Source organism: Neopelma chrysocephalum, unplaced genomic scaffold (genome assembly GCF_003984885.1).
Source record: "Neopelma chrysocephalum unplaced genomic scaffold, ASM398488v2 Primary Assembly neopelma1_116, whole genome shotgun sequence".
NCBI lineage: Eukaryota > Metazoa > Chordata > Aves > Passeriformes > Pipridae > Neopelma > Neopelma chrysocephalum.
The window spans coordinates 3,602,222-3,625,884 of NW_020897778.1; the positions used below are offsets into that span (position 1 = coordinate 3,602,222).

At 55.6% G+C, this 23,663-nt stretch overlaps 1 protein-coding gene across 4 annotated transcripts in view; it reads right to left on the reverse strand.

Annotated features, from left to right (window-relative positions):
- Positions 1-9,632: 9,632 nt before the first annotated feature.
- Positions 9,633-23,663, reverse strand: part of NOS1 (nitric oxide synthase 1) — a 71,237-nt gene continuing 57,206 nt past the window's right edge. For all 4 annotated transcript variants that reach the window (XM_027696739.1, XM_027696736.1, XM_027696735.1 and 1 more), the window contains exons 14-29: positions 21,870-22,014; positions 21,363-21,467; positions 21,041-21,099; positions 18,009-18,125; positions 17,607-17,781; positions 17,091-17,229; positions 16,297-16,375; positions 15,644-15,837; positions 14,977-15,146; positions 14,528-14,738; positions 13,287-13,374; positions 12,904-13,025; positions 12,559-12,707; positions 11,759-11,953; positions 10,681-10,799; positions 9,633-9,836 (exon numbers count right to left, since the gene is read on the reverse strand). In XM_027696739.1, coding sequence (XP_027552540.1) covers positions 9,821-9,836; positions 10,681-10,799; positions 11,759-11,953; positions 12,559-12,707; positions 12,904-13,025; positions 13,287-13,374; positions 14,528-14,738; positions 14,977-15,146; positions 15,644-15,837; positions 16,297-16,375; positions 17,091-17,229; positions 17,607-17,781; positions 18,009-18,125; positions 21,041-21,099; positions 21,363-21,467; positions 21,870-22,014 — 2,083 coding nt within the window. In that variant the 3' untranslated portion in view covers positions 9,633-9,820. The remainder of the gene's footprint in view (positions 9,837-10,680; positions 10,800-11,758; positions 11,954-12,558; positions 12,708-12,903; positions 13,026-13,286; positions 13,375-14,527; positions 14,739-14,976; positions 15,147-15,643; positions 15,838-16,296; positions 16,376-17,090; positions 17,230-17,606; positions 17,782-18,008; positions 18,126-21,040; positions 21,100-21,362; positions 21,468-21,869; positions 22,015-23,663) is intronic.

A 23,663-nucleotide genomic window follows, 5' to 3' on the forward strand; every position in this document is an offset into this window, starting at 1 on the left:
GGAGAATCTGTGACAGGGACAGCGTGAGGGGAGAGAGCGGGGAGAGTCTCTGACGGACAGCGTGAGGGGAGAGAGCGAGTGACAAGGACGGGGTGAGGGACGGGATGAGGGGAGGGAGCCTCTGACAGGGACGGGGACAGGGTAGAGAGCGAGTGAAAAGGACGGGGTGAGGGGGGAACTCGGCGGTGTGTGTAAATATTAATCGATGTGTGTAAATGTCTAATAGAGACCTCATAAGCGTGTGTGAATGTCTGAAGGGGGACCTCGTCAAGGTGTGTGGACGTCTAATAGAGACCTCGTCAGTGTGTGTAAATGTCTATAAAGGGGGACCTCAACACTGTGTGTAAGTGTATAAATAGAGACCTCATCAATGTGTGTGGATATCTAAAAGGAGACCTCATCAATGTGTATTGATATCTAAAGGGGGACCTCAACAATGGGTGAAAATATCTAAAGTGGGTGTCCAGAGGGGATGTCGTCAATGTATATAAATATCAAAAGGGGAACGTCATCAATGTGTATAAATATTGAAAGGGGAACCTTGTCAATGTGTGTAAATATCTAAATAGAGACCTCATCAATGTGTATCAATATCTAAAGGGGGACCTCATCAATGTGTATCAATATCTAAAGGGGGCTTCCAAGAGGGGACCTTATCAATGTGTATAAACATCAAAAGGGAGGTGCCAAAACGGGACCTCATTGATGTGTATCAATACCTAAAGGGGAGTGCCCAGAGGGGACCTTATCAATGTGTATAAATATTGAAAGAGGGACCTCATTAAGGGGAGGTGTCTCATCAATGTGTATTGATATCTGAAGGGGAGTTCCAAGACAGGACCTCATCAATGTGTATCCTATAATTCTGTAAGAAGAGGGATCCAGGCTCTGCTCCGTTGTGCCAACCACTAGGACAAGAAGCAGTGGGCAGAAACTGCTGCCCAGGAAGTTCTACCTGAACATGAGGACGAACTTATTCACTGTGCAGTGACCACACACTGGAACAGGTTGCCCAGAGAGGGTGTGGAGTCTCCCTCACTGGAGATATTCCAGAACTGTCTGGACACAGTCCTGCACAACGTGCTCTGGGATGAGCCTGCTCGAGCAGGGAGGTTGGACCTGCTGTGCTCTCTTCCAGCCTGGACCACTCTGGGGTCCTGACAAGTGCCACAGACACTCTGGGGGGGCAGAGGGGAGGCCTTGGCTGAGGGGATTCTGCTGCCTTGTGTGTGGTGGCACCTGAGGTCACACCGCCTCCATGTCTGCACTGACCCCCGAGATATCGTCACCTCCATGTCTGCAATGACACCTGAGGTGATGCTGCCACCATATCTGCACTGATACCTGAGGTCAGACCACCTCTGTGTTTGCACTGACCCCTGAGGTGACACCACCTGAGTGTCTGCACTGACCCCTGAGGTGATGCCACTTCAATGTCTGCAGCAGTACCTGAGGCAATGTCATCTCAAGTGTCTGCACTAACACTTCAGGTAATGCCACCTCTACATCTGCACTGACACCTGAGGTGACACCACCTGAGTGTCTGCACTGAGGTAATGCCACCGTTGTGTCTGTGGTAGCAGATCTGTGGGGACTGAGGTAACACTAGCACAGTGCATGGGGTGGCACCGAGGCGCCTGCTGCTGTGTCTGGGGTGGCAGCACAGCAAGTCTGAGCAACAGCACCAGTGCTGTGGTGATGTCTGAGGTGACACAGCTGCCGTGCCTCAGGTGACACCAGCATTGCCTGCGGTCACACCGCTGCCACGTCTGAGGTGGCACTGACGCCATCTGAGGTGACACCACAGCAACCTCTGAGGTGGCACTGACGCTCTCTGAGGTGACACCACAGCAATGTCTGAGGTGGCACTGCAGCCCTGTCTAAGGCAACACAGCGGCCGTGTTCCCCTCAGGCCAGCTCCTCACCACCCTCACAGGGAAGGATTCCTTCCCAATATCCCACCTAACCCTGCCCTCTGGCAGTGGGAAGCCATTCCCCCTTGCCCTATTACTATCTGCCCATGTAAAAAATCGCTCTCCCTATTTTTATAAGCCCCCTTCAAGTACTGGAAAGTTCCCCCTTGGAAGAGCACACTGCCTTCCCATGGGAAAAGCCATGTCCATACTTCCTCCTTCACATCCTGCCATTCCCAGGTCTCTCCAGTGCTGCCTGGAGCGCTGCTGCTGCATTCCAGAGGTTCTAGCATCAAAATTGCCCTGGATTGCACACAAAGAGCCCTCCGTGCTTGCCTGTGACATTTTCCCGGAGGACATGGTCTCAATGATGTGAAACATGGAGTGCTGTGACTCAAGCAGCCTTCCAAGGAGGTGTTTGTGTCTGGCAGGTAAACAGGTATCGCTGATTGACGCCACCGAGATATTTATAGTGCTCTGGCATTACAGGTGGCAGAGCAGAGCAAGGCCAAGGGATCAGCAGAGGCCTTTCTGTGCTAAAAACCCAGAGAAAAGAGAAGAACGAGGTCTGCTAGGTTTTAGTTCACTTTTTTATTTGGACCGTAATGCAAACAGGCATAAGTATTCCATAAAATCAGAAGATTGGAACTATACAGAGAGAGGTGCATGCTTCAGAACAATGTGGATATCTTGCAAACAGAGCCAGAGTCAGTCCGAGAGAGGGGCTGGAGTACATTGGACGAATGGCAGAGATTTTAGCAGCATTGAGAGCTCAGAGGTAGGGGAAGACCACGTTTCTGACCACGCTTAAAGCACTGCTATGACCAAACACAACAGCGGCTCAGCCCGCTCCCACCGCCCCCACCCCCTCGCTCCTCGGGGGAAACCCACCTTGGCACCACACAAAAAGCTACAGAATAAGCTCCCCCCTCCCCTCCACACATTAACCTGTCGTATGGGATGCAAAGTGAGAGTAAAGATGACGTGCCAGTCTTGAATCATGGCATCATTTCATAAACCAGAATGAAGGCACAGTGACATGAGGAGGTGCTGAGGGGAGGGAGGAGGGAGCAGGAGGACCAGAGAGCAGCCAGGGGTTGGAGTCTTATCCAGCCCAGCGGAATTTACCCACACCCGAGGAGTTTAGAAAACCTCTGCAACAGAAAGTTTGGGAGTTGCCTGCCCCGAAGCTGCCACCCTTCCCAGAGCAGTCCCCGTCCTCGTCGCCGCTCTTCGTGAGAAGGCCACCAGGAAATCAAAGAATCCAAACCAACCTTTGAGTCTTAGGCTTTTCAAAGGTGCCTAAGGGAGCCGAGGGAATAAACCCCTGCTCCTATTACAGAAATTAATTGGCACTGAATATCGAATTCCCTGGGCAGCTGGCAGAACTCATGTTTCTAACTACACGCAATCTAAAAAGCAATGAGTCCTGGCTGAAAGTCATCTCACTGCTCATCCACTGCCTGGGGAATTGTGTGCACTCTGGAAAAGCTGCAGACTACTCACAAGCTCTTTACAGCACACAGAGCCCAGGGTTTTTAAAGGCATCTCAAGGCAGCAGAGCATGGGAATTCAACCTTGGGAATCGTGGGGATTTGCCTATTTCGCAGAACTCTAGCAAAGCAGAGATTTTGCATTGAATCTCACTGGCTTCAAAGCCATCGTTTCAACGCTGGAGATTCTGAAACACCATCTTCTATTTCTGTTTCTCGGCTACTGTAAAGTGTATTTTGTTCAGACATGATTCCATGCCACGATCACACAGAGAGGAAAATAAAAGAGCAGGCTCGGAAGCAAGTAGCATTACTATGTCAGAAGATTAAGGCCGTTTTGTTGCCCTTGGAAAATTTTGAAATCTCCCTTAGCAATTACTGTAGGAGCAAAACATTTGATTTAATCTGAAACAAGCTGATATACTGTCTGCTTGCTTTCTGCTTGCTTCCCCCACCCAGAACCAACAAGTGAAAACAAAGCAACAAGCTCTTTTAGATCAACCGATTCAGTGTTTAGTCTTTCAGTTTTCAAAGTATTAGGGATGCCCCTGGAAGAAAAATACTTTGCCCAACGTTTTTCCCTCGCAGGTTTCTCCACCAGCCCTGCAGAGACCTGTGCACAGGCCTGGCAGGAGCTGAGCCACAGCCCAGCAGCGTGTTCCTGCTTTTCCACAGCCCTGCTAAACCAGGGATTCTCAGGGCAAGGCTCACAGGTCTGACTTTCTCACTTTGAGGTGCTTCCTCCCCGCTCCCTCCCCAAAATCTGGCCAGGTAGGACACAAATAAGGCAGGAGAGCAGCAGTGAGACTCTCTCACTGCTAAACAAGCTGCCACTGCTCAGCTATGAACTCACAATCTGTTTGGGTGTTTGTGTTTTTTTTTCCCCTGTGATTCAGTGGCTCAAAATTCCATCCCAGCCAAACATCTGTAGGGGTGGAGGCCAAGAGTTTCCAGTCTACTTCATTCCGGACACAGCAGGAAAAAGGTGGATCTGCATCACAATGCCTGAATATTTCACGAGTTACCTGTGCTAAAATCAAGCCAGTTTTGACCTCTCCTAAGCTCTGTTTTACTTCTGGAACCGAGTGCTTTAAAGCAGCACCCTCTTCAGCTTTCCCCCACTCCCCTGACTCCCTATAAAACACGCAGGGCCATATGGAAGAAGCTGGAGCTCAGATCTCCCTCAGAGGGTAGATTTCAGATGGATTGCTGGAGCCATGCATTGCAGGCACGTGCAAGTGCAGATTGACACAGCAAAAATATTGCCATCATAAAACTGCTGCTGCTGCTGCTGCTGTGCAAGCCTGACCCTGCAAGCTGCCCAAATCCCCGGGGCCACTGAAGCCAGTGGGTGTGGAAGGCATTTTGGACCTGGGAGGACGTGGATCCTACACTGACTTTGTCCAAGTTTCAAGTTTTTAAGAGCACTGGCCAAATTTTACTCTTCCTGTTACAGCAGAAGAAATTTGTTATAACAAAGAGAGTTACAGTAAAGTTGAATGGTCCTGAAAATGTGCCTCCATCTGTTCTGTAAAGGGACTGTGCTCCCCTCTGGAACTATCAACGCAATTGCAAAGTTATCGGAGCAATTCTGAAGCTGGGAACTGGTCCCCAGTGAAAGAAGGAACAAAATTTAATTTTGAGCATAAAATTATCCTTCCAAAAAACGGTGGGAGCCCCCAGAGGGTGATGTAGCGGCTTCAGAGTCGTATGTCAGGAGGCAGCAGCTTTGGCTTGGGCTTGGTGCAAGTCCACGAGGCTTCAAACACAGACACACCTTCTCCCCAACCACCAACTTGACCAAAACGGGGTCTCCAGGACGTGGAAGGTGTTCACAGACCCGTGGTGCTCACACAAGGTGGTGCCCAGTCTGCACCCACACCTCCCCACCCTGCAGGTTTGCTCCCTGTGATCCCAGGCGGAATTTGCCCACCTGGAATTTCCCTTGTCAAACAAAGTCGGAGGGAGGGAGCGGGAGGGCGGCCCCGCAGCGACAGCCTCTTCCCAGCCTAAGGCACTGTAAGTCCGTGTCCGTTCCCAGGAGCTGCCCTTGCCGAGCAGCTGGCTGCACCTTTTGGCCGGGCAGGCAGGGCTGAGGAGGAGAAGGGAGGGATCTCCAGAGGGCAGTGGCAGAGGGAGGCTGGTTGCAGCCGGGATGGGGTGGGAGGCGTCGCACACTGACAGCAAAGGGACTGCGGGAGCAATCACAGGCTGGACACGGGTTCGTGCAGCCCCTGGCTCTTCTCATCTCCTCTCCTGCAGTAGCTGTGCTCCTCCTCGCTCAGGACACAACTGCAGGGTCGCTGGTCATGCACAGACACGGTGACTCGGGGTGTGAACAGTGCCCTGCTCACCCCTGGGGACACAGAGGCACAGGAGGGGACAGGGAGCATGGACAGCCCAAAGCCAGAGCCATTTCTCTGGTCAGTGTGGGTGTGATGGGCTCAGTTCCTCATGTGTGACGAGCTCAGGCCTTCACAGCCACAGCTGTGGAGGTGACATCTCTGTGAGGCCACTCCTGATGGCAGACATCTCATTATTTTCCTGCTGTCTCTCATAAACAGAAGAACAACAAACTCCCAGGCCGCCCTTCTGGGCAGATGAAACATTTGAATTTCGTCAAAAACACGGGCACCAGATACCCTTGCACTGAAGGAGCAACTGATTTTTCCCTGCTAGTGGACACAGCAGGCTGGGAAAACAGAGAACCTTTTCCCAGGAGTTTTCAAGTCCATATAACACCTTTCTGTGGACGATTGAAAGACCTATGAATTAAAATCTTTGCAGAAAAAACCCACTTCATAGTGTCTTGCAAATCAAATCTCCTGTTTAGAGAAGAGTCTCTTTTGCACCTGGGGAGTGGAAAGGAGCAGAGCTGCTCCAAAAGGGTGGTGGTGGTGGTGGATATCCACCAGGAGAGGGGCTGGGACACTGGGTCAGGCTGGGTGTCCATCAGGTGCCCTTGCCACTGGAGCCCTGGGGGCTGTGCAGGAGCTTGGATGGGCAGCAGGCACCTGGAGGTGACAGATTTGTAAGCTGAGCACCCAAGGGGCACAAGCCGTCCACGTGTGACACCCCTGAGCTGCTCATCTGTGGCAGACCCCACCTCGCCCTCTGCATTTATTCATGCCAGAGACATTGTGGCTACACCCATACGTCAGAAATGTCACATGGAGATGAGCAGAGTCTAGACAACTGGTGGAAGAGCCACATTTATGGAATAATAAGCAAATCCACAAGTTTCTTTCCCCCTGTGTTGCAGGAGAAAATGAAGCTCGAGGGGAGTGCGAAGCCCCCGCAGGCAAAGGGGATGGAGGAGAGAAATTCAGACGTCTGAGACTGACTCAACAGAAAACAGGGAATCAAAATTCCCAGTGTGGCTTGTGAGGACTGAATGGTCCTATTCAGTGGGAGCAGAAAGGAGCCCTGGGGGACATAAACTCCATGGGCCTTCATGGTAGGGATGGTGTTTCTCCTCCAGGGCCAGGCAGGGAGCACGGCCTTAAAATATGTTTATTACTTCCCTTCCAAAGGGCTCTGAAGGACTCACCGACCCAATGCCTGTTGGACGTGGGAGGGTTTTGCCATCTGCCTGGCACAGACCCCTTTGGAGACCCCGCAGTTCCCTGCTGGGAAGGCAAGGCACACAGTTCCCTGCTGTTTGCACCAGCAGCTCAGGTGGAAGGGGGAGGTGGAGGTGGCAAGTTTTGGGGTGCAGGAAAATCAAGCCCATTCAGCTCAGACACAGCATCCAGCAGCAATATGATTTCCAGGTGGGAGATGTTACAGCCATGCAGGCAGAAGGCAGGACAGGAGGAAACTACGTGCCAGCAACACAGGGAGAGCTGGAAAGAGGATGAAGACAAGGGAATTTCTTTGGGCACTCCCTCCTCCTCAGGCTGTACTGCTCCTTCTACCCAAGGAGGCCCAGAGCACAAAGCCCAGAGCCAGAATCAAATTTCCCCAAAGAAGAGGATGAGTTTGATTTTATTCCTTTAGCTGTGTTTCTGCAGCCATAGGGCCGGGGGGCAGGACCAGGCTCTGGGGCCTGGGAGCTGTCCCCACAAACAGTTCCTCTGCCCCAACTCCCCCGTCCCAGCAGCAAAGGGACCCAGCAAAGGGACCCCCATCCCACTGCCCTCCCTGGCTTTGGGGTACAACCCACAGAGATGCACCGTGGGCTGCCCTTTTCCCTGCCCTGCCCTGCCTTCACCCCCAGGTCACCAAGTGCCCGGGGGGGCTGACACAAAGCTGGCCGTGCCCCTGGCTCCCTGCCCTGCTGCCAGCCCTGCCAGCCCGGCGAGCTCGGCTCTGGCCACACCGTGGCAGCATTCCTTCGTGTTTCGTACCGGGACCAGCAAAAACGAGGCCAGGATCTCAAATCCTCCCGGTGCCTGGAGGCCTTTCGCTCCCGGATTTTGGGCTGGAGTTCCTTCAAGCGTTCAGGGAGTCGAAGTTGCAGAAGACGGTCACGGCACGTGGAGATGCAGCCAGGCAAGAGGAAGGAGAGGGCAGGAGACCTTGGATGAGAGTGGGAATAACCGCACAGCCCGGGGCTGGGGAGCCGGCACAGCCTGTTCCGTGGGCTGGGAGAGCAGCAAACCTCCTGCAGCTGTTTTTTGTTCTGAGTTTGGCTTAGGGCAGACAATCTCAGCCCCCTGAAAGCGAGCTCACCAGTGCAGCTCCCGGACAAAGCCTCCGCCGTGGCCGGTTGTGGTGCTTCACTCCGTGCAAGCCTCAGTGCACAGCTCAGCAGAGCAGGGGCAGGAGGAAAGGAGCAGCACCTGCCACCTCCAAATGCCAACCTCCTCTCCCTGCCTCCAGCCAGAGCTGCAGCCACGTCCTGCTGTCCTTGTCCCAGCAATGAGGGAGGACAAACCTTCTTCAGGGCGCGGAAGAGAGGAGGAGGAAGGACACACAAGGTCGCACGTGCTTTACCTCGCAGGCAGCTCTTCCCTGTTAAAGGGACTGATACCTCTCCGTGTTAACAGCTTGCTTTTGGGGCCAGGTTTTTGCAGCAGGGCTGAGGTGTGAGGGTGTCAGAGCCCAGAATCACACAGCACCTTTGCAGCTGACCTCACCTCCCTTCTCACAGGAGATGTCCTGGCCCAGACAGCTCGTGCTCCCGCCGAGGGGACTGGTTCACCACAGGGATGCCACACGGATTTCTCTTGGCAGGAGGTCGCTCCACGCTGGCGTTTTCTGCTCCCAAAGCTGTGGAAGTGGCTGGGGTCTGCTGGGCCAGAACTGCCCATGGCACTGTGCTAAGGTGGAGCTGATGCTCTCTGGGGTTTCAAGACTCCTCCGTTGGCACATCCTCACCAAGGACCTGGAGCCTCCGCAACCCTCCACGTGCTGCCTTCCCAATAAGCTTTGTAACAAGAGGTGCCTCTTGCAGCTGGAGGTGGAGACGCTTCTCTGCCATCCTCATGGCTTTCCAGGCTCACCTGGGAGAGGGTTCACAGCATGCAAAGCTCTGGAATGCAGCCCAGTCCCAATCTCTCCCACCAGCATCGTGGCTGCAGATCCCATATCTCCTGTAAAACCCTCTGGAGAACAGCCTGGCCCAGCAGCAGTCACTGCCACGAGCTTTTCCTCAGCATGCACATCAGCCTGTGTGTTCTGTGCTTGCTCCTCTGGGGGAAGACTTTCATGCCAGCAAAAGTGGGGACTGAGCAGAGGGAGAGGCTCACAGGGAACAGGGAGCAGAGAAAGGGGCAAACATAGCACAGAGCCCATTTAGGAGAAATCATGACACATAAATCCTGACACAAACAGACACATCTGTACCCAGGCTGCTTGGGGGTGAACAACATTCACAGGCACGAGGGCACTGCAGATCATCTGCCCCCAGCCTCGGGCATATGTACAAGTCCAAAGGAAAGCCATGAAAGCCATGAGGATTCAGCCAAGCCCCGAGCTGGGGAAAGGGGGATCCTGGGGGGAACGACCCCCTGCTCTGGTCAAGCAACAGGACCAAGCCATTGCCCACCCCCTGCCACCTCTGCTCTCCTCCAAAACACCAAAAACGCGGGTGATCACAAAGGTGGTGATTTCATGCAGCTGCAAAATGCCCTCGTGAGAAAGGAGGGGAAATGTGGAGATCTGTAAAGAGCCACTGCGGGTTATAAAGCCATCGTACTTCAGTGGGGAAATCCGGGGAAGGGAAAGGGGGATGGGGGGGGAAGAAATGGCCACAGGACAAGAGCAAGAGAAAGAGGAAGAAAAGGAAATAAAAATCATCATCATCATCAGGACACAACAACAGGACGAGAGACAGAGCGCTTTCCAAGGGCAGTTCCCCGTGGAAAAGGAGCCACCGTGTCCGTGAAATACAAAACCCAGTGCCCTCCAGCTGGAGGGGGCAGCAGGTGCTGGGACTGGTTTGGCATCCCCTTGGGGCGAAGGGTCCGGTTAGGAGCAGAAAACCCTGCAAGGGAAAGGGGAGAAAGGCCGGCCTTAGGGGGAGCAGCGAGGAGCACGGGATCATCCCGACCTGGATTTGCCACAGGCAGGGGTTTACAGAGCCCTTTGCAGCCGGGTGAGGAAGGGAACCTTCATCCCTCTCTCAGGTGCTCTGTGTATAGTGCAGACCCCAAAGCATGTGATGCCTCGGGAGAAAAATTCCCACCACACCTCAGGGATGTTGGGAAAGCCAAGCTCTGGGTCAGGCTACCGAGGGCCAGCACAAGGAGCAAGATCCACTCAGCTGCCCACCCTTTATCCTAAATAATCCTTCTGCTCAGCCAGGGAAAATCCCACCATGACAGAGCTGAGCAAATGGCAGGACATGGTAGAGCAGAAACAAACACAGCAAAATGTCAAGACTTTTTACTTCTTCTGGTTGTTTTTACAATAGCAGGAAGAAAAATCCCTAGATCTTTCCTAACCGGGCATGGAGCAGCCTGGAGACCTCTCCCACCTGCTGCCTGGACACCTGGAGCCAGCCAGGTCCCTCCCTGGAGCTGGGGGGAGTCATCCCTTCCCTTTCCAGCCTGGAGGAAGGCAGCTGGCAGGGCTGTTTTCCTTGGAAATTCCCTTTGGATAGGATGGTGTCTGAGCACTCAGTGAAGCCGGGGGGGATTTGTCCCAGTGAGGTAACACCTATTTCAGAGACGCTTCCAGGCAGCTCTGCTTCCAGCGCCAAAATCCATGCCTTTCTCAGGACCAGGGGGGCTAAGGAAGTTAAAGCTTCCTTCCCCATCCTTTCCCAGTCCTGCAGCCCACGCGCTTGGGAGGCCATTGCAGGGGTTAAAATAAACATGTCAACTCACTCATCCGTGTCTTTTTTGCTCTCCTCGATGAACGCGATGGACTCGGATCTAAGGCGGTTCGTCACTTCGTACGTACGCAGGGTGACTCCAAAAATATCCTCGTGGTACCGGCTGTCATCCTGAGGGACAGGGTGGCAGAGGGGAAAAAGGAGCATTTGCAAACAGTTGGTGTTGTTGCAAGCTCTGGTGTGGTGGGGAGGTGCCAAACACACAGCGAAGGGCCTGGGGTCTGTCAGGGGAGAGGGTGGGATGGCAGGGCAGAGGGGCAGGAGTGAGCAGGGAGGGGAAATGACCTTGCCAAGGTCACAGTTTGGGGCAGCCCAGGAGCTGCTCCCTGTGTTAGATCTCCTCAGCTGCTGGCAGCCCAGGGACTGCCTGGCATCAGGGGGACAAGCAGCCCAAAGCCAGCTCATGTGCAACCAACTCTGGGCTCCCTCAGCTCCTGGGTGGAGTGTGGGGACGTGGTTCAGAAGGGGTCATCCCATAGGAGTCAGGCTGGATTATCCTCCTGAGCATCCATCCTCGGGGCCTGTGTCCCAAACTGAGCTCGTCTGGGCTCCAGCTGCAACATCTGGGCAATGTGTTTGCCCAGGGACATCATCCTGCCAGCCACAGAGATGGGGAGATCTGGACAGGGGGCCCCACAAACTGCCCTGGTGGATGGGTGGGATGGAGGGACTTAGCACGGTGGTCTGTGATAGAGGGACTTAGAAGCAATCCTTGTGTGAAGGAGGGACTGATGAAGGTGAACAAGCCCTGCCTGGGCTACCAAGGGTGCCCACCAGGTTCTGTCCCAGTGCCCAGCACAGCAGCAGCTCATCCCAGGAGCCCAGCGTGGGCAGAGGGGGCTGCAGGGCTCCCGCAGAGCAACGAGACTTCCCCTGTGCACCTGAACTTCTGGGAGATCACCCTCCTGACCTCTCCCAGGCCTCGGCAGCGGGGGCAGGACCACAACCTCCCCCCGGGTGCCCGTCACCTCGCGCTGCCCGCACGGCAGGAGCAGGCAGCAGGAGCAGGCAGCAGCTGCAGCGCCCGTGGCAGGGGCCATGTGGGGTCTCAGGGGGGACACACCGCTCACCCTCAGCTTGCTGATGAAGGCGCCCGCCTCCTCCACCGACAGCTGGCCCTGCTGCCTCACGATGCGCTGGACGGTCTTGAGGACGTCCCCGGCCATGGTGACATCCCCGCAGACGTAGATGTGGCCTCCCTGCTCCTTCAGCGCTTTGAACACCGTCTGGGCCAGCTGCTCCTGCAACACGTCCTGCACGTATTTCTGAGGGAGGAGGAGGAGGAGGGAGATGGGATTGACTCCAGTTTCTCAGCCCTACCCACCTGCGGGCTCTGTGTGCACCAGCTGCCCTTGAGGCAGCAGTGCAAGGTGACACCTCTTTGGGGGAACGAGCCTGAGCCTCGCAGCACCCACAGGGACAGAAAAGAGATGGGGAAGGCGGCAGAGCATCGTCCTGCTCTTCCACGTTCACACCTTCACCATGTCTTTCCTGGCCAGGCCTGCTCAGGTGCCTGTGGGAATTGGGAGCAGGCTTTGTGCTGGCTCTGGGTGCTGTCACCCACCCGGTGACATCCCTCCTTGCCCACCTGCTTGAGAAGATGGCCCTTTCCCCTCCCTCATCTGCTCCCACCCGGTGAGGATGGCTGCAGCCCCCCAGGGCAAAGCATGAGCAGTGTGGGCACACATTGGGGTGGTGCAGGGATGGGGGTGTGCCCTGGGAATGGGGCTGCACCGGGAAGGGATGATCCTGCACACTCCTGGCATGAGCTACCAGGGCCGTGCCAAGGGACGGGCACCTCCACCATGTGCTGGCTAGCCATGGCCACCCCGGGCTGCCCAGCAGCACCGCAGCAGTGCCCACCACACACCTTTGGTTTGTCTGGCTCCCGGGAGTAGGCTGTGTACAGCTCTCTGAAGACACCTTGGGTTTTGGCAAAGAGCGTCTCCTCCTTGTAGATGTGGTCGATCCTGGACTGCCGGCAGCCAAACACCAGGACCATGGGACAAGGCTTCAGCCCTGGGCGAGGATTGGAAGCAGTGAACCCAGGGATCACCCATCCCCAGTTTCTGGAAGCCACCTCCCTCCAGACCTGCCAGCAGATCCGCTGGGACATCCCAGGCAGGAGACTGGACCCCTCCATCCCTCTGCCACCAGCCCAGGGTTCCCAAGCAGTGCCTGAGATGAGGTTCAGAAGGAATGAGCGTTGACCCACCTTTGTGCTGGATCTCAAAAAGCCGCTGCTGCCAGAAGCTGCGGAAAGGGGCGATGCCGGTGCCGGGGCCGATGAGGATGCAGGGCACCTGGGGGTCCTGGGGCAAGTGGAACCCGGGGGCACTGCACACACCAAAGACACCAGTTAAACCCAAGCTCCCTCCCTCGCCTCTGCCCACAGCCAGCTGAGACAGCAACCGGGCAGGGAGGGGTAGAAAATGAGGTGCAATCCCAGAGAGCAACATTTTAGTGCAGAACTGCACCCGAGGGTTTTTGCTCACAAATCCAGCCTTGTTTTCTCCCACCATGAGAAGAATTGAGGGCAGAGATCTCATCCTACAAGGGGGCTCACCCAATCTTTCTCACTCCTTGTGGAACACTTACCCTCTTACAAAGCAGGGCACCACTTCATCGGGCTGTATCCGATTGAGCCAAGAGGAGCAGACTCCGTGGTGGATTGGCCCTTCTCCATCTGGGAGGGGAGGGAAGGAGGTCTGCACTTGACACACCAGCCAACAACTCCAGTTGTCTTCTTTCCCAAAACCCTCCCTGCTACATCCCACATGAATGCCTCACTGAAACAGTCAGTGTCTCTGCACCCATTCCCTGTGAACTCGGTAGAACTGGCACTCGGATCCCTCCGTGGAGCTGCCCAAGTTCACCCAGAACCTGGAGAGTTGGGCCTCCACAATATTTAGGAAGAACCCAACTCTTCTTTGGCCCTTTTTGGCAGGAGCAGCATCGTGCTGTGGTGCTCCCAGGCACAAGCCCTCTGTGGCACATGGATGTCCCTGTGTCCCACTGGCTGCAGGAGCACCAGGGCCCTGCCCATCCACACCATCCCCAGGGCTGCTCGGGCAGCTACAGAAATTTTCCTAGGGGCAATGTGGACTTTGGGGTGGTCAACCAGGGCCCTACACGGAGCTTGGATTCTGCACCTCACCCAGACATGGCACCTCTGGAATAAGCTGCTGTTTTATGGACGGTTGTTCTCCATAACATGGCACAGCCGTGCCATGAGTTGAAGGAATCTGGTCACTCCAACAGGTAGAAAGGCTTTAAATACCATCTCTCTGCCAAAGGTTTTGTGGTGTTAATCATGTGTCCAGCTCTGGGCCCCTCAGTTCAGGAAGGACATTGAGGGGCTGGAGCAGGTGCAGAGAAGAGCAACGAGGCTGGGGAAGGGACTGGAGCACAAGTGCTGTGAGGAGAGGCTGAGGGAGCTGGGGGGGCTCAGCCTGGAGAAGAGAAGGCTCAGGGGAGACCTCCTCACTCTCTGCAACTCCCTGACAGGAGGGGGGAGCCGGGGGGGGCTTGGTCTCTTCTCCAAGACAAGAGGGCTCAGTCTTAAGCTATGCCAGGGGAGGTTTAGGTTGGATATTAGGAAGAAATTCTTTACAGAGAGGGTGCTCAGCCATTGAAATGGGCTGCCCAGGGAGGAGGTGGATTCTCCATCTCTGGAGGTGTTTAAGATGAGACTGGATGTGGCATCAGTGCCATGGTCTGGTAACCACAGCAGGGTTGGATCAAGGTTGATGATCTCGGAGGCCCCTTCCAACCCAGCTGATTCTATGATTCTATGATTCTCTGTGCTGATGCTTTGCCCTGCTCCCCACACCCGGTACCTCTGGTGCGGTAGGAGACCACGGCCACGGTGAGATGGACCTCGCCCGGGTACAGCTCTGGGGAGGAGCTGATGGAGTAGTAGCGTGGCTGGAGGAGGGGGAGCTGTGTGAGCAGCAGCGTGGAGGGCATCTGCACCGAGGGGAACTCCTCCAGCACCTCCACAATGGTGGGGTTCTTGGACCACTTCCACTCCTCATACTCCTGCAGGCCCTGGAGAGAGGGAGGGAGGGAGGGAGGAGAGAGCTGCAGCATCCACCTCTTCCAAGCCAGGTGCCTCCACTGATATCCCACCAGGCCCATAGCAAAGGGTGGGTGGCAGTGAAGGCAGGGCAGGAGGAGCCCTGCTGCCATGGGTGGAGACTCAGCCTCACCACAGCGTGGGATGAAAACGCCCTGGGGTTGTCATTGTCCTCCTGGGCCTTGGAGAACATGGGCTTGGGGTCCTTACCTTGCTGAGGACCTGCAGACGTTTCTTCTCTGTCTCACTGGTGGCCAACAAAGCAAACTGCTGCAGCAGCAGGGGTGTGGGAGGGGTGGTGATGTCCAAATAGTACTTAAAAGCCTGGAAGATGGTGCATGGTGGGACACGGTTCTCATCTGTCCAGTTGCTGATGACACCTGCCAGGAGGGAATGCAGCACAAGCACGGGATCAGCACAAGGGCCAAGGTGGGCAAATCTTTGCTTTCATCCCCCATGTCAGCTCTGAGACAGTGGATTAATGTGTTCCAGCTCTGGTTACACTGTGCATGGCTGTGTCAGACTTATCCCTGAAATACAGTGTTGGGATGGTCCATCCACATCCCTTAACTCTTCTTTCCAGTCCTAGACGTTGCTCTTTCTACGAAAATATAAACACCTTTAATTTTCCCAAGGAATAAGGAAATATCTTCCCCAGGGCCCTGCTCACCCTTCAAACCCTTTCCCTACATCCCGAGTGCAGAGGAGCAACAGCTCTGGGCAGAGGAAAGTTGAAGGAGGTGCTCCCAATCCAGGAAAATGCAGCAGTGAGATGGGAAATGATTTCTCCTGGGGGCCACCCAGCACCCTGAGGAGCTGCTGCAGGAGCTGGGCGAGGAGGAGAGAGGCCACCCGTGCAGGAGGTGGCCCTGGTTACCTAGAGCCGTGCTCCTCTCCTCCAGCAGCTCCAACTTCACCAGCTGGTTGGCCGGAGGGGCATCTTCAAGCCTGTCGATCAGGGCGTTGACCAAGTCCTCGTGGTTCCCTGGGAACACCCCCAGGTGGTCCCCGGGCAGGTACTGCAGCCCCTGGTGCCCCTCGGTGTGCAGGCGCAGGAAGATCGTCAGGCGGCTGCAGGGAAAGGAGGGAAAGTGGGATGTGTTTTGGGGGAGCCTCTGAGCTCTGGCCTCGAGAGCTGCTGGGCACTGGTGGCACGCCCTGAGCGTGTCCCCAAGGTCACAGCAGGGAGAGGGGACGCTGCATCCCCCGCCTCCCCCCGCACTGCTGACTCACCCTCAGGGGCTTTTCAAAAAGGGAAAAAACAGTTTAACCTCTTGTTTCAGCAATTTGATCGTTTCTTTGGCTTCCCCACCCCCGGGGCTAATTGAGGCAGCAGCAGCAGAGATTTAGCCGGGCACAGAGGCAGGGAACATCCCTCCCTGGATTCACGTGGCTTCCAGCATTACTCAGGGTTTGCACAGAGGTGGATTCCATGGGGCATTCAGGGGTCAAGGTTAGATTCAGGGGCATGCACGGGTGCTTGGGTGCACCACGAGGGTGTCCAGCTCCCAGGAGAGCTGCATTTCCTACCTGGACTTGGGGCTCTGCAGGTTCTGGCGCGCGATCAGCCGGGCTGCATAGACACGTTTTTTGTGGATGCTGTACAGTCCTGGGGAGGAGAAGTGTCAGGGAAGGAATTCAGCAGAGGCTTCTGGCCCTCACAGGGCTTTTGGTCACTGCTGAGGGCTCAGCCCTTCGGACCAGAGCTGGCCACAGCCAGAGGACCACAGGCTCCACCACTCTCCTGCTTGACCACCCTCCTGCACAGCTCCAGCGAGCCTGGGCGATCAGAAACCCCAGGGGACAACCAAACACATGTCCCTTTTGTCAGTGACCCAGGAGGACTCTGAAATGCAGGGATGTGCCCTCACGTGCCCGCAGGCACCTCTCGCTGCCAGGGCCACCTGGCTGGCAGGGAAGAGCCTGGATTTGGGAAGAGCTGAGGAGCCAGTGCGGCAGATCCTCAGCTGCAGGAGCCGTGCTGAGGGGCCAGGTGTCGCTGGGCTGGACCTGCCGTGGAGCGGCATTGGACGGAGAGAGCTTGGAAAGATCCCAGGTTTCCAGCTCCCTGGTTCAAAAAATGGGGTCAGGAGGAGGGAGATCAGATCATCTCCAAACATCTCTGTTACGGACACAGACAGGGACCAGCCAGAGGGGCCTGAGACCATCACAAGCTGCTCCCTGGGCATGGGATGGCGGTGAAAGGCGAGGCCGAAACGCTGGGAATTTAACACAGAACAAGCAAGGAGGTTTGGCCCCTTTGCCCTCAGTAAAACCCACTGTGTCTCCTCCACCTGCCCCACCAGGTGACCCCATCTTCATACCTTGTGTGAGCTCTGGGGCCTCGGCCACGTAGGTCAGCCGAAACTTGCTCCTCTTCCAGCTGCGGTCGTTGCTGATGAGGGAGTTGTTTGCTTTCTCGATGTTGACGTCGTCCCCCACGCAGAACACGTCACACGCTGCCTGCAGCACACACCAGGCTCTCAGGCATCCCCCCCTGCCCCTGGGGAGCCCCCTTGTCCCAGCCCACCCCTGCCAACCGAGGAGAAGGAGCCCTCAACATGCAGGGCTACACCAGTGGCCACGGGCGTGCCTCGTGGTGCCTTCCTCCCCCAAACATCTGAGATAACGCAGGAATTCAACCCAGCGCTCACCCTCGGTGTGCAGCACAAACCAGAGCGTCACCTCCACCAAAATACGGAGCATCCCGGGCTGGGGTGGTGCCAGAGTGTCCCAGAGCAGGGAAGGAGAGGCTGGGTTTTGATCCAGCTCTAACCAGCAGTTGTGCTCTGTCCTGCTCCCCCTTGCTCCTCCCCGGAGCACCAGGGAAGCGGGTTTACCTTGAAGACCTTCTTGGCCCAGGTCCTGAAGGACTCCTCCTGGCCGCAGAGCTCGTCCCCCTCTCCCATGCGGAGGATCCTCTCCCCGCCCAGCTCCTCCAGGAGGGTGTCCACGGCCCGGGCGAAGGCGCAGAAGTGGGGGTAGGCACGTGAGCCCAGCCCAAACACGGAGAACCTGCGGAGAGGGGGCTCAGCTGTGGCTGCCAAGCCGGGAGGGACACTGGCACCCCCCTCCTCTCCTGCCCCACCACCCTCCAAGGAGTGTGGAGGGCTCTGCACGTGGCCAAAACACACCATGTGTGAGGTAAGAGCTGTGAGGGTGAGTGGGGCTCTGTGCAGCACCGGCTCCTGCTCTGTCCCTCCTGCAGCAGGAACTCCTGCCTCCCGCCCCGTCCCCTTTACCTGACGTTAGCCAGAGGCCCCGTGCTCTCAAAGTTGTCCCTGGAATCAGGGCCATCACTGGAGGATTTCCGAGCGTCCGAGTAAGAGGAGACGCTGTTGAAACGGACCTTGTAGCTCCTGTGAACAGCAACAACAGCCAGTGTTCCAGAGGTGACACCTGGGGGGGGTCCTCCCTGGGGACCAAATTGTGCAAGGAAACCCAGCCAGAGCTCAGGGTTCAATATTCCATGTGCTCCCTCCCTCCCAGGGTTAGGCCACCCACGGTCAGTTCCATGAGGTCCTTGGCCACCCCATTGTCCCCAGTGGTACAGAGCTGACAGGACCTTTGGCATCACCTGTCCTTCCCTGGCAGCACACAAGGTCGGGTGTATGTCTGAACAGATATTCTGAGGGTTTTTTTTTTCATTCATAGGAAATGGAAAATAAATGTAAAAAAAAAAAAGGAGCAAGAGAAGAAGGGATGAGGAAGGGGGAAGGGGAGCGGAGAAAAAAAAAATCTGACAACAGCAGAAGTATTTCTGAATTGAACCATCTTCAAAAATTGCTCTCCACAAGGGTTTCTAAATATACTGGCAGAGCAGCGAGGCTGTGGTGTGTGCATGAGTCACGGCAGACCTCCTGCACCCGGCACAGCATCACAGAGACAACCCCGGAGAGAAACCACTGCCAGGGTCACAGAGCCCTGAGCCCCAGGTCTGCTCCACAGCCTCCCGCTTCCTTCCTTCCCAGATTTCCACGCTTTTCTGTTTTACTCCACCTGCTTTGGTCAACTTCTTTCTCTGCTGTGCTTGTGTCCTCCCCCCCGGGTCACCCCGGGTTGTGTGGGGAGGGCAGGGCAGCACTGGGTTAGGTGGGTACAAAGCCAAGACTCCCCAGGGGGGTGCTGGGTCCGAGGTTGGGGCACCAGCAGCTTTTGCTGCAATGGGAAGGTCCCTGTGGTGGGAAATGACTGCTGAAGGATGGGCTGCATTGAGCAGCAGGTCCTTAAATAGGAATGGCTGATGAATGCCTCGGAAAACCCTTGGAAAACCCTTGCTGGAAGACATGAGGAATCAAATCTACAACCACAGCACAACCACAGGGCTGTGGTCAGAGAACTTTGGCCACAGTGCCCTGGCAGGCTCCTCCAGACACTGGGATTTAGAGAGGCCACCCCACCCCGAGGGGTCTCAGCCACCCTCAGCATTCCCTGTTGGACATGGAGCTGGGAGTCCGTGGGGTGAGTGGGCAGGAACTGCTCTCTCCAGGTCTATTCTACAGACCCCAGGCTGACACTGTCCCTTTTCCCCAGACAGTCTCCTCCAGGTCTCCTTTTCTCCCTGCAAAAGCTTTTTTCCATGTTTAATATCAGCAAAGTCCTGGACATGGACTGAGACAATCCCAAGCATAAATACAGGTTGCCCAGAGAACCTGTGGCTGCCCCATCCCTGGGAGTGTCCAAGGCCAGGTTGGACGGGGCTTGGAGCAACCTGGGCTAGTGGGAGGTGTCCCTGCCCATGGCAGGGGGTGAGACTGGATGAGCTCTAAGGTCCCTTCCAACCCAAACCATTCCACGATTCCGTGATCTCTCCCTGCCATCCAGAGCTGTGACCTCTTGGCCTGTCTTTCAGGGAGCACAGGCAGCAATTTATTCCCTCCACCTCTGCAGCCACCTTTTCCATCTACGAAATCTGCCACCTCACTCCGTTTCTGTCTCCTTTCCTCCGGATAAAACAGCTCTCGCCCTTTTGATCTGTCGCTGTTTCCAGTACTCTGCCCACTTCTGCTGTCAGGTAACGGAGCCACAGGCTCTCCTGGCTCTTAGAAACTCCTGCCAGCCCTGAAATTACACTTAGAGGTGACTGGGACAGCGAGCCCCGAGCTTTTTATAAACTGGGGCTTTTTATCCTCCTCAAATCTGCCTGGCTCGTCACGGGCGGCACCGCCGCGCCCAACCTGGTGTTGCACCCCAAAAAGTGAAGATCCTTGGGGTGAGAACCACGTGTGAAATGGTGCAGACACCTCCAGGGCATCCCTGCTTTGTCGGCTGTCCCCATTAAGGCACGAGGCCATCAGGAACCGGGTGGGTTTTCAGCAGCCCTGCGGGGACCCCTCAGAGGACTTGGCTGCTCAGCAAGGGGACAACTTTGGGGCTGCGGCGTGGCCGGCACTGGAGAGCCACAAACTGGTGTTTGTCACCGCCCTGCAGCCCCACCCACGCTGCTCAGGCAGAAAGGCAGGGCGGGGAAATCCCCCTGCACCCCCCTGACCGGGGCTAATTCACCCGTAATTAAGGAGCAGCCTTTTGCCAGTTGTTGACTGGGGAGACATTCCAGAGCAGAGCAGTGCCCCAGTTCAGTGGAATATATTCTTCTTCGTAGCTAAAATCAGAGGAGACCCTAAGTGATTATTAACACTTTGTCTGCCCTCCCTTCCCAGCCTCTGGAATGTTGCACCGAGATGCTCAAGGCTCATCTCCCAGCGATGGGGGATTTTCTACAACCCCGGATTCTGTCTCCAAGGCACCAGTTCCAGACTCGCTGTTACAAATGTTGCAGGGTTTATAACAGCTCTTATTTTTCCCTAGAAATATTTTCACACGATGCATGGAGTTAAATTTGGTTCCCAAGCCCTCCCTCCACCTACATCCACATAGCAGGGAACTCCCTTCTACCTCCAACTCCTGCTATTTTTGTGTCTCCTGGACAGCCCCAGCTCTCAGATTCGATGATTTTGGGGGAGTTCCTACTTTTATTTGGTTTTGGTTTTTTTTTCATAAATTCCTGACTCTTAAAGCTGAACAAAGTGGCTTTGAAATGGAACTACAAGCTGGAGTCCACAGACCCAGTGTGTTTGTCCTCCCTGGGACCTCCACTCTCTCCATTCCCTGCTTCTCCAGGCAGGTCCCATCCCTTGGATCTTTGCAAACGTGACGCCTGCATGAGGATTTCCCACTCCCTTCTGGGAGGATGAAGGCCGAGAAGCAGGGTATCCTGGCTGGGGGGGGCTGCTGGGGTTTGGATTGGGGAGGGAGGGGTTTGGAATGCTCTTACTTCCTCTCCTCCAGGTGGGAGTTGGGATTCTTCATCTCCATCAACGCACAGCCAAATTTCTGCAGAAAAGGAATTAAAGAGGCTGTCAGTTTTGCCAGTCTGTGCAGGGAATGAAGCTGTGATCAGTGGCTATAAGTGGGAATAAGCAGATATCCCTATTTCTGACCAGGCTGGATTTAGGCAGGTCCAGCACCATGTGTCACACAACGCCCAGACCTGTCCTGGGCCATTCCAGCCCAGGCTGGGCGAAAAGAGCACGTTCTTCCCCATGTCCCAGTGCCTGTCCCCTGCTCCAGCCCCCCACCCCTGTGCTCTCTCCTACCTCTCCGTTCTCGGGGGGGTCCCCGTTGCCGAAGGTGCTGGTGACCACCAGGACCATGGTTTCGTGCTCCAGGTGCACGACATCGTACTCGTCCATGGACATCACCTGGGAGGGGACAGAGAGGGCAGCAGGAGGTGGGGAGATCCACCACCAGCCAGTCTGCTGGGATGGACCCCATTCCACCAAGAGATGGGACATGTCCCTGCTACTCCATGCCAGAGATCTCCCCACAGGGAGGACGAGGACAAGAGCCTCGAGGGACATGGACAACCATGGAGCTGCCACTCAAGAGGCTGTAGGAATATGTGTGCTACAATGCAGGAGTATTAGCTGGAAAAATTCCTGTGCACGTGTCAACCCAGACCCTGGGAGCTGCTGGAGTCCCTTGGCAGCCAGGAAGCTCCACAGGCATCGAACCACGTATTTTCCAACATCCATATATATTTCCTTGGCCCACCCATAATTCTGTGCCCACACCCTGGCAGGGGTCAGCAGCTGGTGCAATACCTTGGCATCGAAAGCGTGTTTGAAGATTTCACACAGAGTTTTTGCATAGACCTGGGACTTCCCCGTCTCCGTGGCGTACAGGATGGTGGCCTTCACCCTCTTGGCCATGGCCTGTCCCATCAGCTTGGCTGAGAACTTCACAGCCCTAGGAAGCAAGAGGGGAATCCCAGTAAGAGAGCTTGCTGTCAGTGCCTCTAGCCCAGACCTTTTTATTCATTATTAAATGAACTGTCTGCTTTAAAAAGTTGCAGCGTCGCTTCTTTTGTGAAGCTGTGGAAGAGCACGTTCATCTTGAGTTGTCAGAGGGGAAGAGTGGATGGGGGAGCTTGAGCACAGAGCTGAAATACCTGAATGGGTGTAAGGAGAAAAATACTAACCCAGGTGTGTGTGGGGGGGTATTTCTGCAGGGGCAGAGAAGCAGAAGAAGAATTGGGGGTAGAAGTCGCTGAAAGCACTGGCCAGGTAATGTCACAGGAAAAGCCGGAGACCAACCAGAGCTGAAGCTACAGGAGGAACAGGAGCTTCTCCATCCCTTTAAACCCAACCTGGCTGCCTTTCTGCAGGAGGTGTCTCAGCCAACCTCACACACACACAGCCCTGAGATGCCGAGGATGTCAGACAAAGCTGTCTGCACCCCCTCTGATCTGCACTCCGGTGACTCTGTGACCTTTCCTGGCAGGGAAGTTCCTCCCAGGGCCCAGAGGTTGCCCATTTCTCTGAGCTGTGCCCAGCTGCAGTCGTGACTGGCTGTGTTTCCTCCAGTTCTCCCTGTGGGCTCAGCTCTGGCAGAGGGGCCTGAGAGGTCACCAGCCTCTCTAATCCTGGCCAGGGTGCTGCAGCACTGGGAATGCTGGCTGCTTGTCTGTGGCATCTGTGGGAGCACCGTGACAGGGCACAGGGGAGGCACGAACCAGTTTTGGGGCACTGAGCCTGCTGTGGCCAGTTTGCCATGTTAGGGCCATTCATAATCACATCAACACTGTTTCTCCTAAGTGCAGAGTATCTTCACCTTTTCTAAGTGGACCATCAAGCCTTTAAATGGGGCCACCAGAGGTCTGGATTTAGCCTGATGCTGCAACAGGGAAAGGGCAGTTTTTGGGAGGCTGAGAGAGCACAAAGCAGCTCTGTGGCCTTTGCAAGAATAAGGGCTGCTTGATTCCCTTTGACAGGGGGATCACACCCTGCCCCAGGTTCTCCAGTTCAGCAGGACCCCTGCATCCCCTTCAGATGAGCTGTGGGGAATGGACACTGCAGCTGGGCTGGTCCCACTGATGGGAGAAGTCCAGCTTCCCACTGCCAAGGAGGGAAGAAATGCTCTCGGAGAGTCACTTAGGGAAAAAAAAAGGGAGGAAAGAAGAGGTAGAAAACCCACCAAGATGGTTCATCCTGCCTCCCCCGGGCAGCTCCTCTCCACGTCAAAGTCAGCCTTGGGAACATTTCTGTTTGCTGCTCTGTGATCACTCCTTTGCTTTCCCGTGGGGGAGATGTCCCCTGTCCCCAGGACTCACACAGTCCCCAGGGGAGGGAAGGGGCAGGACAGGCAGGGAGTGCAGGTTTGAAGGCTCAGATTTGGCCAGAACCAGCACAGCCTGTCTGAGCAGGCACAAAACCCCCCCATGACCGGTGTCAAGCGCAGCACTCGGGGCTGCTGGGCTGGGTCTGCCCCTTGTTCAGCTCATCAGCTCAGATTAATGGGAAATTACACAAATAATTCCTTTTCCCTCCATCGGGAACAATGGAGGGGTTTTTTTGTGTTTTTTTTTTTAAATTACCTGCCACACTCACATTTTTATC